Genomic DNA, 17,294 nt, shown 5'->3' with positions numbered 1-17,294 from the left:
GGTTCTGTGTATTATAATGATGGTGAAGTAGTAAACATTCCCTTTGCATCTAATGGTCATCCATCTATCCATATACCCATCCATTCTTCCCCCTGCCTACCCACCACTCAGCTAATGGTCATCCATCCTTTCATGCATCCATTCATTTAGGCTGCCTTTGTTGAGTATATATTATCTGCGAGGCCCATTGCACTGAAGATTATATGAATGAGACAGAATCCCTGCATTCAATGACATCCCTGTCCTTGAAGGTAGCTCTGCAAACAAATAAATATTCTCAATGTCCTTAATGTCTCCAGTCCTCCAGGGCCACTATATCCTGTAACAGCCAATCTACCAAAGTCCACATCTTTTCTGTTCACAGAATGGGCCTCTTGCCAAATGCCCACCTGTAAATATTTTCTGCAGCCCTCCAAGGAATGTCCAGCTCTGTCACAGATTCATCTTACTTGTTGCTTCGCCACACCTTCCTCCTAATGATCTGTTCTTCACATCATAACCAACTAGCTTCTCCAGACTTGCTTCTGCCTATGCACCTGTAGAGCTTGCCTATACAGGCTTCTCTGTGAACAGGCCGCCAAATGTAGCCAAGACCAAGAGAACATATCTATTACAAATATTCTAAAGTTTCAGTGATGGCAGCAGTTTGTGAATAACCTTTGACCGTGCCTCACACGTTCTACCCGGTATGTCTACCTTTCCATCCATCCTTGTACTATGTCATTCTTGTTTTCGCTCAAAACCCCCTAACCACAAAGATCCTATAGGTATCTGACCCTCAATAACTACTGGTTTTGTCCTTCTTTAGGACCCTTGCTCTTCCCTTTTCCTTCAATGTTCTACTCTCAGCTCTTCACATAGGGGGTTTCTGAAGATAAGGTCCTTCACAACTGCTCTCTTTCTCAGCTCCTATTTCTAATTACTTCATGACATTAACATAATTTATAAGTATTTATGTGTTTGTGTTTCTTTTTCTATCCCACTAAAATGAATTCTTCTTGTGGGAGAAGACCCGGTCTTACCCACCAGTGTCTTCATGGTAATGCCTTAAAAGAGTATTAATACAGTATAGATTCAATAAATAAGAGCATCGGGATACTGGAAGGAAAGAAAACTTTATAACTGGACAGTGAAAATTAGGCACTGCTGTTCTTAGAGTTACAAGGTCATGCTATCCCACCAGACATTCTTCCCGGAGCCACCTCTTATCCTAGTTCTTCCCCACACCCAGCCCCTGGAAGCCTCTGTCCTGATGGGAAAAGCTATAAGCCACTTACCCACAGTACAGAGCTTAGCATTTTTTAAAACCACGCAAAAGAAGGAAACTGTTTCCTCTTTCTTCCAGGCTTCACATCAACCTCAAAATCATTTACCAAGAAGTGGCTTTGCCTGTAACAAAAACAGGCCCTTCCATCTCTAATCAGAGAAGTGTACATCCTCTTGGTCTTTTTGTTTTGTTTTATTTTAACGTTTACTTATTTTGAGGGAGAGAAAGAGGGAGTGCGATCTGGGGAGGGGCAGAGAGAGGGGGAGAGAGAATCCCAAGCAGGCTCTGCGTGGTCTGCACAGAGCCCAACACAGGGCTTGAAGTCACAAACCTTGAGATCGTGACCTCAGCTAAAATCAAGAGTGAGGTCCTTAACAGACTGAGCCACCTAGGCGCCCTTCATTTTGTTTTGTTTTTAAATTTTTATTGGGGTAAAATATGTATAACATCAAATTTCCCACTTTAACCATTTTTAAGTGTACAATTCAGTGGCATTAAGTACATCCGTGATGTTGTACAGCCACCACCACTATTTATTTCCGTAAGTTTTTGTTACCTAAACCCCATTTGTTTTTTCTTTAATTTCTTTCAGCAATGTTTTGTACTTTTGAGAGTACAAAGTTTTCACCTTGGTTATACTTATTCCTAAGTATTTTATTCTTTTGAACACTATGGAAATTGAATTATTAACTTCCTTTTTGGATTGTTAATTACCGGTGTATAGAAACACAACCAATTATTCTGTGTTGATTTGTATACTGCGATTTTACTGAATTCATTTATCAGCTTTACAGCTTCCTTGTGGGTTCTATGGGATTTCCTCCCTCTAAGACCATGTCATCTGCAAATAAGGATAGCTTTACTCCTGCCTTTGCAGTTTGGATGCCTTCTTTCCTTTTCTTTCCTAACTGCTCTGGCTAGAAATTCTAGGACATTATTGAATAGCAATGGTAAGAGCAGGCATCTTTGTCTCTTTTCTGATCTTAGTGGGAAATACTTTCATCTTTTACCATTGAGAATTGTGTTAGCTGTGAGTTTTTTGTAAATGTCGTTTAGCTTGTTGAAGAAGTGTACTTCAACTCCTAGTTTTTTAATGTTTTTCTCTTGAAGGGCTTTGGATTTTGTCAAATGCCTCTTCTGGGTCAAATGAGATAATCTTGTGCATTTGTCTTTTCCTAGTTCTATTAATGTGATGTGTTATGTTGGCTGGTTGTCTTATGATGAACCATTCTCACACTCCTGGGATAAATCCCACTTGCTCATCGTGTATAATCTTTCAATATGCTGTTGGATTCCAATTGCTAGTATATTGTTGAAGATTCTTGCATCTATATTCATAATGAAAATTGTCCTATAATTTTCTTTTGATGTCTTTAGCTGTTTTACTATTGGGGTAAAGCTGGGCTCATAGAATGAGTTAGTGTTCCCTCTTCTGTCTTTTCAGAAGAGTTTGAGAAAGATTGGTGTTATTTCTTCTTTAAACATTCAGTAGAATTTACTGCTGAAGACATCAGATTCTGGGCTTTTGTTTGTTAGAAAGTTTGCATTTCGGATTCTTACTTGTAGGTTACCATTTACTTGTTACAGGTCTGTTGAGATATTTTATTTTTTCTGAAGTCAAGGTGCATAATTTGTGTTCTTCTAGAGCTCAGTTATTTGCATCTTTTCTCTTTTTTATGTATGGCTAAACATTTGCCAATCTTGTTAATCTTTTCAAAGAAATGACTTTTGATGCCATTATGTCTATTCTCTATTTCATTTGTCTTTGCTCTCATCTTTATTATTTCATTCTGCCAGATTTGGGTTTATTTTGCTTTTCTTTTTCTAATTCATAAGAATATGAAGTTAGGTTACTGATGTGGGATATTTCTTCTTCTCTAATGTAGACATTTATAGCTATAAAACACCCTCTGAGCATTATCTTCAATGCATTCCCTAAGTTCTAATATCTTGGGTTTGTTTGTTTGTTTTTATTTATTTATCTTGGAGTATTTTCTACTTCTTGTGATCGTTTTTGACACAATTGTTGTTTAAGAATGTGGTATTTAATTTCCACATATTTATGAATTTTCCAGTTTTACTTCTGTTGTTGATTTCTACCTTCATTTTGTTGTAGTCAGAGAAGATAACTTGTAAGCTTTTAATCTTTTAAAATTTATTGAGAATGTTTTGTGGCCTAACATATGGTTTCCTCCCATGATTTCTTTTAACTCTTTGAGCATATTTAAGATAGTTGTTTTCAGAGAGCCTGGGTGGCTCAGTCAATTGAGCATCTGACTCTTGATTTCAGCTCAGGTAATGACCCCAGGGTCATGGGATGGAGCCCCACCTTGGGCTCTGCACTGACAGCATGGAGCCTGCTTGGGATTCTCTCTCCCATTCTCCCTGCCCCTCCCGTGTGCTTGCTTGCTCTCTCTCTCTCTCTCTCTCTCTCAAAATATATAAACAAAGTTAAAAAAAAAAAAAAAGATAGTTGTTTTAAAGTCTCTGTCTAGTATATCCACTGTTTGGGCTTCCTCAGGGATGATTTCCGTCAATTGATTGTGTTCTTCTGAATTGACCCTACTTTCCTGTTTCTTTGCATGCCTTGTGGTTTCATTGTCAAACACTTGACGTTTGAATATCATAAGGCAGTATTCTCTCCTTCCATAGGGCTTGCTGTTTTACGATTGTTGAAGGCTATACTTGTCCCTTTTTAAGTAACTTTTACAAACTACTTTTACAAACACTGTATTCCTTGTCATGTGTCATCCCCGCAGTTCCTGTTATGTTAGCTTGTGTTTAGCTAATATTTTGACAGAGATTCCCTTGAACACCAGGAGCATTTTTTAAGTTGCGTTTTTTCTTGATTTAGTGTTTCCTTGGTTAAAAAACCTTTGATTGCATTCCAAAATTCTGACAAAGTTAGCTCTGACAGTTTCTGCTTGTTTTTTATGTTTCTGTTGATGGGAGCTTGGCACTGCCTACTCTAATTTTTTGTTTTAGTTCCTCCTAATCTTGTACCCTACGTTTAAAAATAAAAATTATTTTGCTTCAAAATAAAGGTTAGTATTCTCCCAAAGAGGAATCAGAAGGATCGTGAATTTCAAAAGAGTACTCTATCTCTACTCTTTGACATCAAGTTTTTAAAAATGTGAGGATCAATCTTAGCCACTCATTACAGTATTACCATGTTCCTTTATTCATTCATTCATTCATTCATTCATTCATTCATTCATTCAATACATGATTATAAAGTGCCTGCTATGTCAGGAAATGTCTCTGTCTTGCTAGTCATTGCTACCCTTACATGTACAAAGTGCTCTGGAATTATTTAGGGATCCTAAATGAGGGTTCAGGAAAGGCTTTCCAGAAAAGGAAGCATTTGATCTGGTTCCTCTAGGTTGAATAGGGGTAGCCAAGCAGAAAACAAAGGATAAGGGCATTTCAGAACTGGTATATCCTGAAAGTATAGATATGCCTTCATTATTTTAAAAGAAATGAAATGACAGATGGTTGCCATTGGTAGGAAATACCCATGCTGTGTTCAAGAGGCCTGTGCTATTTGCTCACCCTCTGCCCCTTCAATCTCATCCAGAGACATATCCCAAGACATCCACAAGAATGCCTACCAAATCTCACAAGAATGCCTACCACAGCAACATCAATGTTTACCTGTATCCCCCCCAGTCTCCATTTCTGTCCCACTGTAGCTCAAACTCACTGTACTGCTCTAGGAGCTGATTCATCACTACTTAGGCACCATATTAGAAAAGACTCACGTGTATTGGCAAGAAAACCCTACTCAAGCCACAAGCCTGGAAAAGAGGTCAGGAATTCAGCTGTGATCTTTTTAGTGATAATTCATGGTCTCCTACTTCTCACTCAGTCTTTAAATCCTGCTTCCCAGTTGGGGAAAAAAGGTTCACAGCAAAACCATTGGCTTATCTTCTCCTCATTCCATCCATTTTCTTATTTGCATTTCATCAAAATGGAAATCTTTAACATAATTTTTAGCCCAACTAATTTTATTAATGGAGCCATCATTTCCATTTAAAGATGTACTTTAAATATCCTGCAAACCTGTTAGCCTCTTGTTTTATCTGGTCTGTTTGTTTTGGTTAAATTATTTTAAGAGATGCTAGGGAAAGAGAGAGAGATAATTTTCATTATATATATATCCTCTGGATATATATATATATCCTAAAAACCTTTATTAAGGGGAAGAGCCCTACATTGCCTATTTTGTGTATAGGAAAATAAAACATTGTAATTTTTTAATATATTTGATTTTATATATATTTTATATTTATACAATAATATATAATACTTGATATATAAATACACATATCTAAATGAATAACTGCATAAATATAAATATATATTTATGTATATACCCACAAAAATAGGTAGAACTCTAGTAGAGTTGTTTTGCTTTTGTTTTTTAACTTTTTCATGTGGGAAAAGAGGTGAGGGGAGTCGTGCCTCAGATGCCTTCTGAACTTGTAAAGGTAATCTATGCAGATATTTATGTCTTAGGGGAAAGTGATATAAATGTAAATACTATCACCAGGCCAACGTGTTATTCAGTAAGAGATCCACTCAGCATCGCAGATACGCTAGAGGGTAGGATTTATTTTCACAGGGCTTACTACCAACCTCTTATGTCCAAAAATCTTACAAGAGACTTTTTTAGAAATATCTGCTAGAATATGTTTTTTGTGTTGTTTTTGTTTGTTTTTGTTTTGCCTTAATGATGAAGACCTCTTATCTGTGGCTCTAAGGAAGAGGGAACATTTTCTTCTTTTGTAGACTTCTTTCACGGACTGCTGGGAAGGTCTTTGTGTTTCTAGACTAAGAAGTAGAATTGTCTTAGTACTGAGCAGAAAAGCAGCAGCCTTGAAATGTTCTAAACTTGTAATGAGGATAATAAAGGGGTAGAGTTATCTTGTTAAAATATGGAATGTGTAACTATCTGTAATGATGGTTTCAACATGTTGAATACTCAATGCTAATACAACTGGCAGAGGGGCAGGGGTATTGTTGATCTTCAATAGAGTGTTTGAAATCTGTTAGAGGGTACACATCCCTTCTTTCAGTGAGAGCTGTCATCTTTTGTGAATACTTCCTGTCATGTCCAGATGAGGCAGTGGCTGTAGTGGTTACTTAGTAAACAGCTATGTGGTTTTTTTGGAGTAATGATTTAACATTAACTTGTGTAATCTTTGTAAGTATTGATGCCTTTATTATATGGATAAAAAATAGGAACAGTAATAGGACACCTTGTAATTGATCTGAGAAGGAAGTAAGATAATGTTAGTAAGGCATAGTACCCACTAACTGGGTTAAGTTGTAGATTTATATAATGCCAAAAGCTTATCATATGACCCCTTGGACTTCTAGGCCCCCGCTATATCAGTGTTTCTCAACCTTAGCATCACATATAACCCATTTGGGGAAACTTCTTTTAGGATACTGGTGTCTGGATCCCACCCAAGATTGGTTACATTTGAATCTGGGAGTGTGGCTTGGGCATCAGTATTTTAAGAAGTTCTTCAGGTTGAGTTAAAAAGTTCTAAGGTTGAGATCCACTGGTATAGAATCCAGGATATGATTAAATAAAGTAAAAGCATTAAATTTTTCCCTTTCCTCCTGTTTTCTCATTTATAAAATGGAGTTGATGTTGTTACACCCATTTCATAGACTTCTTCTGAGTCAATTAGTGCATGTAATGATTTGTTATTATGTTTTACTTTTCCATTCTACGTCCTGACTCCTAGCTTCTTTCTTTCCCACGTTCATACTTTTCTTCATGTCAGATGCCTCTGCTTCTTTGCTTCCAGAATGTTCCCTATTTTATCCCTCTCTGCTCATCAACAGCTTTAAAGTATAGAAGTATAGTTCTATAAAGTATAGAACCAAAAAGGTAGACATACTGTGTAGGTGCTCTGCTATTGAGGCAAATGACTTAAGTCCTCTTTTACCATCTGATTTCCACGTGCTCCAAACCCCTCAGATTTTTTTCGGTGCCCCCTCCTTGCATCCTGGTCTGCTCGCAGTTTGTTCTGCTCATCCCTGAGAAGTAAGTTCTAAGAGCTTTAACCAACCTTTCCTTCTCAGCCACTTAAGACAAACATTCATCCCCCCAGTCTGTTCACCTCCCGCTCCTTCCCCTCATTTTCCCCTTTTGGCTACTGTTGTTGAATTGTCCATGTCACTGCACATCTTAAACTTTTTCACCTAAAGCAGAGGAAAGAGAACACGTTAAATGTGACCTTCAAGGGCCAGGGATGGGACTGTTGGGGTCTGCACTGCTGTATCACAAACTCCCCTCTGAGTATCTGTCTTATTATATCTTTAAGTTAAATAGACTTATGTGATAGAGAAAAAAAACTCACATGCATTTCTGCATTTTAGTTGATTACAGTCTTGATTTTTAATATTAAAATATTTTTAAATGTTAATATTTCAAAGTTTTTTAATGTTATATTTTTGTATCATTTTATATGTTCATATATGCATATATCTTTATATATGTGTTTATATATTATATAGAAATACATAGAGAAACATATTACATAATTTTTACATATATTTTATATTTTATGCACGTTTATATAAATATTTTGTTAATATATAATATATGTATATATAAACATATAAAATATTGTATATGTTTTATACATATATAACATATATGTATAAATATTATATAATAATTTATGTATGCCTATGTATTTATATTTTATGTAATACTTTGATACTAAAACAAAAAATTTGGTCAACTATACTCAAAGAAAAAAAAATCCAACCTAAAAAAAACAAGCTAAACTAGCCAAGGAAAAAAGAGAAAGGACCCAAATCAATAAAATATAAATGAAAGAGGAGACATTACAACTGATAGCACAGAAATGCTAAGGAGCATAGAAAGCCACTATGAACAACTATACACAAACAAACTGGACAACCTAAAGAAATGGTTGTTTTGGGTTTTTTTTACTAAGGAAAACTCTTAGTAACATACAACCTGCAAATTCTGAATCAGAAAGAAATTAAAGATCTGAACAGACCAATTATTGGTAAGGAAAATGAATCAGTAATCAAAGCTCTTCCACCAAAGCAAAGCCCAGGACAGATACTTTCAGGTGTTAATTTTACTAAACATTTAAAGAAGAATAAACACCAATTCTTCTCAAATTCTTCCAAAAAACCAAAGAGGAGGGGACACCCCTAATCCAATTTTATAACACTAGCATTACCCTGATACCAAAGCCAGAAAAAGACACTAAAAGAAAAGGAAACTCCAGGACAATATCCCTGATGAATACAAACACAAAATTCCTCAATAAAATACAAGCAAACTAAATTCAGAAGTACATTAAAAGGATCATTCACCATGGTCAAGTGGAATATATCCTTAGGACGCATAGATGGTTTAACATATGCAAATCAATAAATGTGAGATATCACACTGAATTGAAAGAGGAAAAATCACATCATCTCAAGAGACACAGAAAAAGGATTTGACAAAATTCTACATCTGTTCGTGATAAAAACTCATAGCAAATTAGGTATCAAGGAAACATATCTCAACTTAATACAGCCATATATGACTAGGCCACAGCTAACATCAGACTCAGTGGTGAGATATTGAAAGCTTTTCTTCTAAGATCAGGAACAAGTCATGGGTGCCCACTCTCATCACTCCTATTCAACATAGCACAGAAGTGCTAGCCAGAGCAATCAAGCAACAAAAAGTATAAAAGCCATCAAAATTGAAAAGGAAGAAGTAAAATTGCTTATTTGCAGATGACGTGATTTTATATACAGAAAATTGTAAAGACTTCACCAAGAAACTGTTAGATCTAATCAATAAATTCAGTAAAATCGCAGGATACAAAATTAACATACAGTAGCATTTCTATACCCTAACGGTGAATTACCTGAAAAAAAATCAATCCCATTTACTTCAGCATCAACAAGCAATAAAATACTTGAGAATGAATTTAACCAAGGAGGTAAAAGATGTCTACCCTGAAAACCATAAGACACTGATGAAAGAAATTAAAGACAACACAAATAAATGGAAAGGAATCCTGTGTTCATGGAATGGAAGAATTAGCATTATTAAATGTCCATACTACCCAAAGCCATCTAAAGATTCAATGCAATTGCTATCAAAATTCCAATGGGATTTGTACAGAAGTAGAAAAAAAAATCCTATCTATATGGCACCACCAAAGATCCCAAATAGGCAAAGCAACCTTGAGAAAGAAGAACAAAGCAGGAAGCATCATATTTCCTTGTTTCAAGCTATACTACAAAGCTGTAGTAATCAAAACAGTATGGTACATACACATAGACCAATGGAATAGAATCAAGGGCCCAGAAATATACCCATACCAATACATACAACTAATGCTTGACAAGGGAGCCAAAAATATTCAGTGGACAAAAGACAGTCTCTTCAATAAATGGTGCTGGGAAAACTGGACATACACATGTAAAAAATATGAAACTAGACCCCTAGATCTTATAAAAATTAACTCCCCGAGATTAACTCAAAATGGATTAAAGACTTTAAGACCAGAAACTATAAAACTCCTGGAAGAAAAAGTAGGACGAAAGCTGCTTGACATGGGCCTTGACAATGAGTTTTTGGATATAACACCTTAAGCACTCACAACAAAATAGAAGATCAACAAGTAGGATTGCATCAGACTAAAAAGCCTCTGCACAACAAAAGAAGTACTACCAGTAAAATAAAAAGACAAGTTATGAAATGGGAAAAAATATCTGCAAATCATTTATCTGATAAGGTGTTAATATCCAAAATATATAAAACTCCTACAGCTCAAAAGCAAAAACAGCAATAAACCCCCCAAATAATCCAATTCAAAAATGGGCAAAGGACCTAACTAGACATTTTTCCAAAGGAGATATATGAAGGCCAAGACGTACATAAAAAAAGGTGCTTGACATTACAAATAATCAGTGAAATGCAAATCAAAACCACAAAAAATTGTCACCACACACACCAAAAAGACAAGAAATACCAAGTTGTGGCAAGGATATGGAGAAAAAGGAACTCTTATACATTGTTAGTGGGTATGTAAATTGTTGCAGCCACTATGGAAAACAATATGAAGCTTCCTCAAAAAATTAAAAATAGAACTACCATATGATCCAGCAGTTCCACTTCTGAGATACATTGAAAGGAAACAAAAATACTGTGTTGAAGAGACATCTACACCCCTGTGTTCACTGCAGCATTGTTTACAATAGCAAAGATAAAGACACAGCAATGGATGATGTTGTAGTATGCATACACACACACACACACACACACACACACACACACACACACACACACCAGAATATTATTCAGCTTTTAAGAAGAAAGAAATCTTGCCATTTGCAACAGCATGGATGGACCTTGAGGGTGTTATGCTAAGTGAAATAAGTCAAACAGAATGACAAATACTATGATTGTATGTGGAATGAATCCAACCAACAACCTCATAGAAAACACACCTTTGGAGTGACCAGAAGCAGGGGGCTGGGGTTTGGGTAATTGGATGAAGGGGGTCAAAAGGTGTAAACTTACAGTTATAAGAAAAATAAGCACCAGGGTTGTAATATACAACATGATGACTGTAGCTAAAGTTGCTGAATGATCTATAGAAAAATGTTAAGACAGTAAATCCTAAGAGTTCTTATCACAAGGAAAAACCATTTTCTTCTTTTTTCTTTTTTTAATCTATGTGATGATAGATTTTTCTGAACTTATTGTGGTAATCATTTCACAATATATGAAAATCAAGACATTATGCTGTCCACCTTAAAATGATACAGGGCTATATACCAATTATATCTCAATAAAACTAGGGAAAAGCGAACAACTGTAATAAAAATGCTTCTAAGAATACTATGAATAAGCTGTATAATAGATATGTGTTTATATAAACATATACAAATTTTTAAATAAAAATCTTGGGGTAAAGCTGCTTCCAAGAAGCTGTATCAGATTATGTTTGTCCCACAGTTTCATGTCCCCCATGACTGACAGTAGAAACCCTCAGGGTCACAAATCCCCCATTTTGAGAACAAGTTTAGCAGAATCTTCTTTCCCTTTGTCTTCCTCCCCTCCCCACTTCTCCAAAATTTCCTCTTCTTTTTGTTTTCCTCTTCTACCACCTAAACATTCACTCAGGGAACAAAATTCTCCAGTACATGAAGACTTGAATTTCCTAATTCCTAGATTTAAAAAAATGAATGAATAAATAAGTATTTTCCCTTGGGGAATATTTCTCCATCAGAAGTAATTTGGAAGTATTTCACTGAAGACTTTTGAAACATTTGATCTGGGTCTGACAGTGCCCTGGATCTGATGATTATTGCTGTTTGGAGGTTAAATTTTCTCATTATGATGGAAAACTCATCAAGAGATGTTGAAAGCTGGACAGTACTGAGTCAAAGCAAATGTTTTGCTTGTCTGGGACTCACAAAGAAGATTCTGCTCACTGCACCTGAAATATAATCAACTCTAGTACAGTTGTTGAGGGAATGATTCCACCAGAACTCAATGTGGAGAGATGTTTCCAGGCTATTCATTAAATCCAAGTAGAACCTCCAGACCTTTCATAAGAGAGCCAGGAGATGACTGGCGTGTAGGCAACCGGCTCAGTAAACCCTTTTCCCCACCCACTTCGAAGCCATGATTTCTTCATGGGCTAAGTGGCTGAAAGACATCAAGCTTATAAACCATAACCCATGGCTTCCTTGCTGGCTCATTGTGGGGAATGGAGTTGACATGTTTTATCCTTTTGCTGTTTCTTCCTTATTTGCTCCCCTATTACTCTGGGTGGGGTCTCACTCCTGCCACACACTTTCAGATCGTGTTTATTTTGAAGATAGACTGGTGCATCTTAGATTTGAGTCATTCGGTAAAGAGACAGTAGGTTATTGGTTGTTTGAGGGTCCTCGTTGGTCTGCTAACTGCATCTCTCTTCCCCTACCACACTCCCATCTGTTCACCTGGAAGATGTGCCTTCTTCAAGAGCATCTTGAGTCTGTCCAGAAGGAGTTCATAATTTTCAACAGAGAAAAGTAAGTAACCCCTGGTTAAACACCAGCCCAGCAAATGATGGCATGTTTCAGCCAGACTTTACTTGCAAAGCCTTAACATATTTTTTTTAACATTTCTAATTTTTTCTAATTATACACATATCCATAATAGAAAATTTGGAAACTTCAGACACTTTTATCCCCCTGTATAAGATTTAAAAAATTGCAAAGCATAATTTAGCTTAGCATCAGGTTTCCGTTTAGGGGAAGGTCCTTGGTTCACACCTCTTTCTAACTTGTTGGTCTTAATTCTATCATTTCAAAGCTTACATCTTTTCTTTTTCATTTCAACAGTAAGCACTGTTTGCTTTTTTCTTTTAAGAGTAAAAAGGGACTTTAACAAAAGACCAGCTAATCTAACCTTGGAACAAACCAAATACCCACAAGAAGAGAATGGTCAGAATAACAGCGTGTGAAATCCTCAACATCTTCTGCTCTGGACGTGTCCTGCCACCTCAGGCAGGAACTTCTGATCCCCACGCCAGGAATTGCTGACAGTAGTTCTCACCTCTCCACACCTCACACACCTCAGAAAATGTGAATGAATGCCTTGGGGAGGAGGCAACAGGATACAGGGAGTCCTGGGTCTCCTGGGATGTAGTTTCACCTCTAATCAACTGTGTGGCATTGAGCAAGTCACTTAACCGCAGCTTGGGTTTATTCATCTCAATGAGAGGGTTATTCTAGATGAGCTCTGTCCTGCCTTTTTACTGCTACCATTCTGTTATTCTACACAGCCTTTATTTTTATTTTAAAAAGAATATTTGGACGTAGATTTATTTTTCCACATTCTAACTACACTGTGACAAATGGGCAGATGGACATTGGTGGGAGACTGAGTGAGCGAGGCTCTTCGGAGCTAGACAATTTCATAAAGAGGTCAAAATCCCCACATCTGATTGAATAGGAATAAGGAATTCAATGGGGGAAGAAATGGATGGGAACTGATTAGAACTAACAGATTTATGAGGGGTTTCTGGTTGTGCTCTGGAGTCCGCACACCATTATCAGCTCACATCAGCTAGCAAGAGCTTACTGGGCATGTCTTTCCCATTGCCCTGTACAGTGATTTGAGGGTGGGCAGTTGAAATTGGTGATGATTAGTAAATACTGAGACTATTTACATCATGGAAATGGGAAAATGCTTCAAATCAGGGCTTTTTCCCCCTTCCCGGTAAGCCTGTTGTGAGGTAGTTATTAGCATACTGCTCACCTTCTTCTAGTAGGTTCCTTGGGAGCTAATTGTCCTCTTAAGATTATGAGAGACCTATGTCTGGAGGGGACCAGAAAATAATATTGTCATGCTGACAGCAATGTCCACCCTGAGGTACATTGAAGCTGTCCCTTACACAGGGTTGATAGTCTAAGTTAGAATGGAAGGTGAGTTTGGAAGATAGTAAAATTTACACTTGAAAAATCCCTTAAATTACCCACAGCATGGTATCTTTTCTTAGCAGAGCCCAGGGCAGGGAGTCTCCAGTAATGAAGCAAATTGCCATCTTGGGGTTTGTTATGATTGTGTCTTTTATTTTTGGTCTCATTTTTGGCTAATATCAGATGAACCAAAATGTTGAACCAATCATATATGCCTTTATAGACGGAATAATAGAACTGCGGGATGCTCCCACATCCGAGAGGTCTAACATCACGGAAACGGACTGAAGCACAGCTCACTCCAAGAATGGCGGGCGGAACTGCCTGCTTACAAAATTATTGATGTCTCACTTTTTCTTTATGTATTTTCTATTTATTTGCCTAACACGGAGTTTAATTCGCCTACGTGAGATATGCATAGGACCCAACTGCTCTCTCTCGATACACAGAAGGTCTCTGCAGAGGACCTCGTTCTGGCACCTGACAGATGCCACTGGGTAAAGTCAACAAGTGAACAGGCTTAGTGGGGGGCTGTTTGACGCCTTGGCCACTCAGATCATCTAGACCTTGTCCTTACTTGGAGTAAGGGCCTCGCCAAAATGCCAGGAGGAGGCAACAGGGAAGACCAGACAGAGAGAGTAGGCAGAAGTAACAGATCTGGCACCTGCCACACCAGATAGCCAGGAGGGAAGCAGCACTCGGGCAATTAAACATGGGTAGGATGCCAGTGCTGGACTCTCATTTGGCATTCAGGATTTTCTCCTCATGGAGCTAATGCGCCCGGAATTTCTGGCAGAGCCTCTCGACTTTAAGAGCAACCATATTTTTGTTAAGAATTAAAACCAGCTCTTTTGTTCTGTTTCTTTTCTTTTTTTTCCTACATTTCCCACATATTATTTGCGCGGTTTTGCTTTTTCTCCAAGCACTATGAAGTACGCACTGGCCCTGACTCCATTTCTAATTTTATATGAAAAAAACCAACTAGGTGACCAGGTTCTGCTCCAGGCTGGTAACTCCAGGAATATCAGGGGCCCCTTGCATGTTTATCAGCTTCTGTCTTTCACGCGTTTTGACCCAAGCCCTGATGTGCTGTGGACATACCTCTCCAGTCACCTGGTTCGTCCTGCTGTTGGGGCCTGTGCATGTATCATCCCAGAGGAAAGGCTGCGGGAGACACCACAGAGCACTGGGATCAGGAGGCTCTCCCCTGGGAAGGGACCCAACCATTTATGCCGCTTCACATCTGTACCAGCTATAACCGGATAGGAGCCCAATGCCCCCTCTGTACTTGGAACCCCTAGTTTTTATTTCCAGTGTGCTGCTGCCGTGCCCAAAGCACCTCTGTGAGCATTCAGCAGCCGTGGACACCTCAACCACAGAGCACAGCCTCAGAGCAGTAAGATGCGTTTTCAGGCCCGATCGGGTTACAGACCCTCAATGTGTTTCCAGTTAGAAATGAAAAAGCATTGCATCTGTAAGGCATTAAAATGTCTTCTGTATACACTGACAAAAGCACCTCCCACCACCACACATTTTAAACAGGAAGACAAAAAGTTTCCCCCAAACAAAAGGATGCCTAAATCTGAACCGTGATTGCTTCTTGTTGGTATCAGGTTCTTTGGCTTGATCCCGTAACTTGGGCCAAAAGGGACTGTCCTAACCAGGTGGACCATGTCTCATCTAGAGTCATGACAACCAAGGCTTAGAAGTTTGGAAAACAAGCCGAGTCTTACATCCCCTTGACTGGTATTCCCAGTCTTTTTCTCCTAACTGCTTTCACCCTGACCTGTGTGGAGCTTCACTCTGAGCAGGTATTGAAGACCAGAAGCTTCCTAGTTAGCACTCTTACACTGCAGCAGGGGAGCCCGGCCCACAACCCTGTCTCCATGGGAATTAAATGCTCTGCTAATGGGCAACACCTGTCAATGGCAGCACTGGTTTGGGCTGGGGTCATTGCTAGGGCAGGGATGAATATCCTGGAGTACAAAGCACTATGAACTTAATTACAGCAATTTAGTTAATTAGTAGTTAAGCTTCCTCTGATTGGAAGAAAGTACTAACCAGGAACGACTAGGCTTTATATCATCATAGCTTTTCCAGATTGGATGGACAAATAAATAATGCTAGTACAGGTAGCAGGAACCAGTGTTTCTGCTTTTGATGATGCCGTAATGGTGAGGCTTTAATTCAACAGGTGAATGAAAAGGCATGCAAAACAGTGTCTGTTTCAGTATCCCGTTGTGCCTGCTTTGTCCACACAGCATCCTGTTTCCTACCATCCACCTGTGATAGCCGTTTCTTAGGAGCTCCATGTGTCTGATTGACGTTAAACATTGATGTCCAAAATCCAAACTCCAGTTACCTGTGCTGTTGTAAACAAGCAGCCCTTGGGTGGGAAACACCTACTTCTGTTGAATGTGGTGTATATATAATGTGAATGTGCCTCTCTGTGTATTAAAATGTCTTCTGTATACAGTGAGCCATGGATCCTTCTTTGTCAGCTGTGTGTGTAATTGTTTTTCCTAGAGGTAGGGTTGTGGGGGCCCAAAGTCACCTGTTCTTACTTCTGTTTCCCACCATCCTTTACCAGGGACGAGCTGGTATTAGAGATGTTCTAGAACAGTGGAATGCGGCACAGTGTGACTTATTCATATATATAACAACTAAAACCCTGATCCCCTTAGCATTCACCCCTTAGGGAGCCCAGCCCAGAATTCCAGATTTTGCCTTTCTCTCACCTTGTCCACCGCCCAAGGACCTTTTCTGTCAGCACTCTGCCTTACTACCCTTTCCATCTTCCCACCGCCCCATTCCACATACCAAAAGAGCAGGTGGATATTCTACACCTGGGACAGGGCCGGGGGTGGGGGTGGGGGGGGTGGGGGGGGGGGTGGGCAGGTCACAGACAGCTTTGCATTCTTGTGGCCGGAAGCTACTTCTTCCTAGGCCCCCAGAAGCTTAACAGCTAGCGGGCCAGCGAGTTCCTCGGGCTTGTCCTTTTCCTTGAGCAAATCCTATGCTCTTGTCAGTGGGCTCTGAACTCCTGCATGCTGAGTGCCCTGTGGTCCAACCATGTCAAGTGTCCTGTTTTGTTCTCAGCAACCACGCACAGGGCAAGATCTAGAACTCTTGATCCTGAAGAGTGCCAGCCATAAGTATATGATTTCATTTCTGTAGACTGCTTTGGGCCTCCCGTCCCCCATTTCCTGCTCCTGGTTGGTGTCCCTTTTGTGATGGTCTGATGGTAGCAAAGCAGATTCCAGGGAGTTCTTTGAAACCAGAGGGACCTTTTTCCTCCTGTGCAGTGTTCTCATTCTGCACCTGGTCAGCCCCAAACAGCTCTAGCCCACAGAGGTACAAAAGTCATGGTGTCTATTTCACTAACATTAAAAAAAAAAACAAAAAAACTGCCAACCCTGCAACCTGAGTTCACTTCAATTAAGCATTGACCATGCCCTATGAGTCCACTCTAACCCTACGCAGAGCTCAGCTGCTGCTTGGTCATGGGCTGGGAGAGGTATTTCACCAATCCTGAGTGTAAGTTTCA

The 17,294-nt window shown here is 38.8% G+C and overlaps 1 protein-coding gene across 3 annotated transcripts in view; it reads left to right on the top strand.

The window, feature by feature from the left end:
* STK32A (serine/threonine kinase 32A) overlaps positions 1-16,192 on the top strand; it is a 125,742-nt gene extending 109,550 nt beyond the window's left edge. For 2 of the 3 annotated variants that reach the window (XM_078449861.2, XM_078449858.2), the window contains exons 12-13: positions 12,291-12,355; positions 12,696-16,192. In XM_078449861.2, coding sequence (XP_078305987.2) covers positions 12,291-12,355; positions 12,696-12,789 — 159 coding nt within the window. In that variant the 3' untranslated portion in view covers positions 12,790-16,192. The remainder of the gene's footprint in view (positions 1-12,290; positions 12,356-12,695) is intronic. The other variant, XM_078449871.2, reaches the window with a different exon arrangement.
* The last annotated feature ends 1,102 nt before the right edge of the window (positions 16,193-17,294 follow it).

Source organism: Panthera onca, chromosome A1 (genome assembly GCF_046562875.1).
Source record: "Panthera onca isolate mPanOnc1 chromosome A1, mPanOnc1 haplotype 2, whole genome shotgun sequence".
In the NCBI taxonomy this organism is placed as follows: Eukaryota; Metazoa; Chordata; class Mammalia; order Carnivora; family Felidae; genus Panthera; species Panthera onca.
Note: the sequence above shows the minus strand (reverse complement) of the source record. Positions and strands in the feature narration are given on the sequence as shown.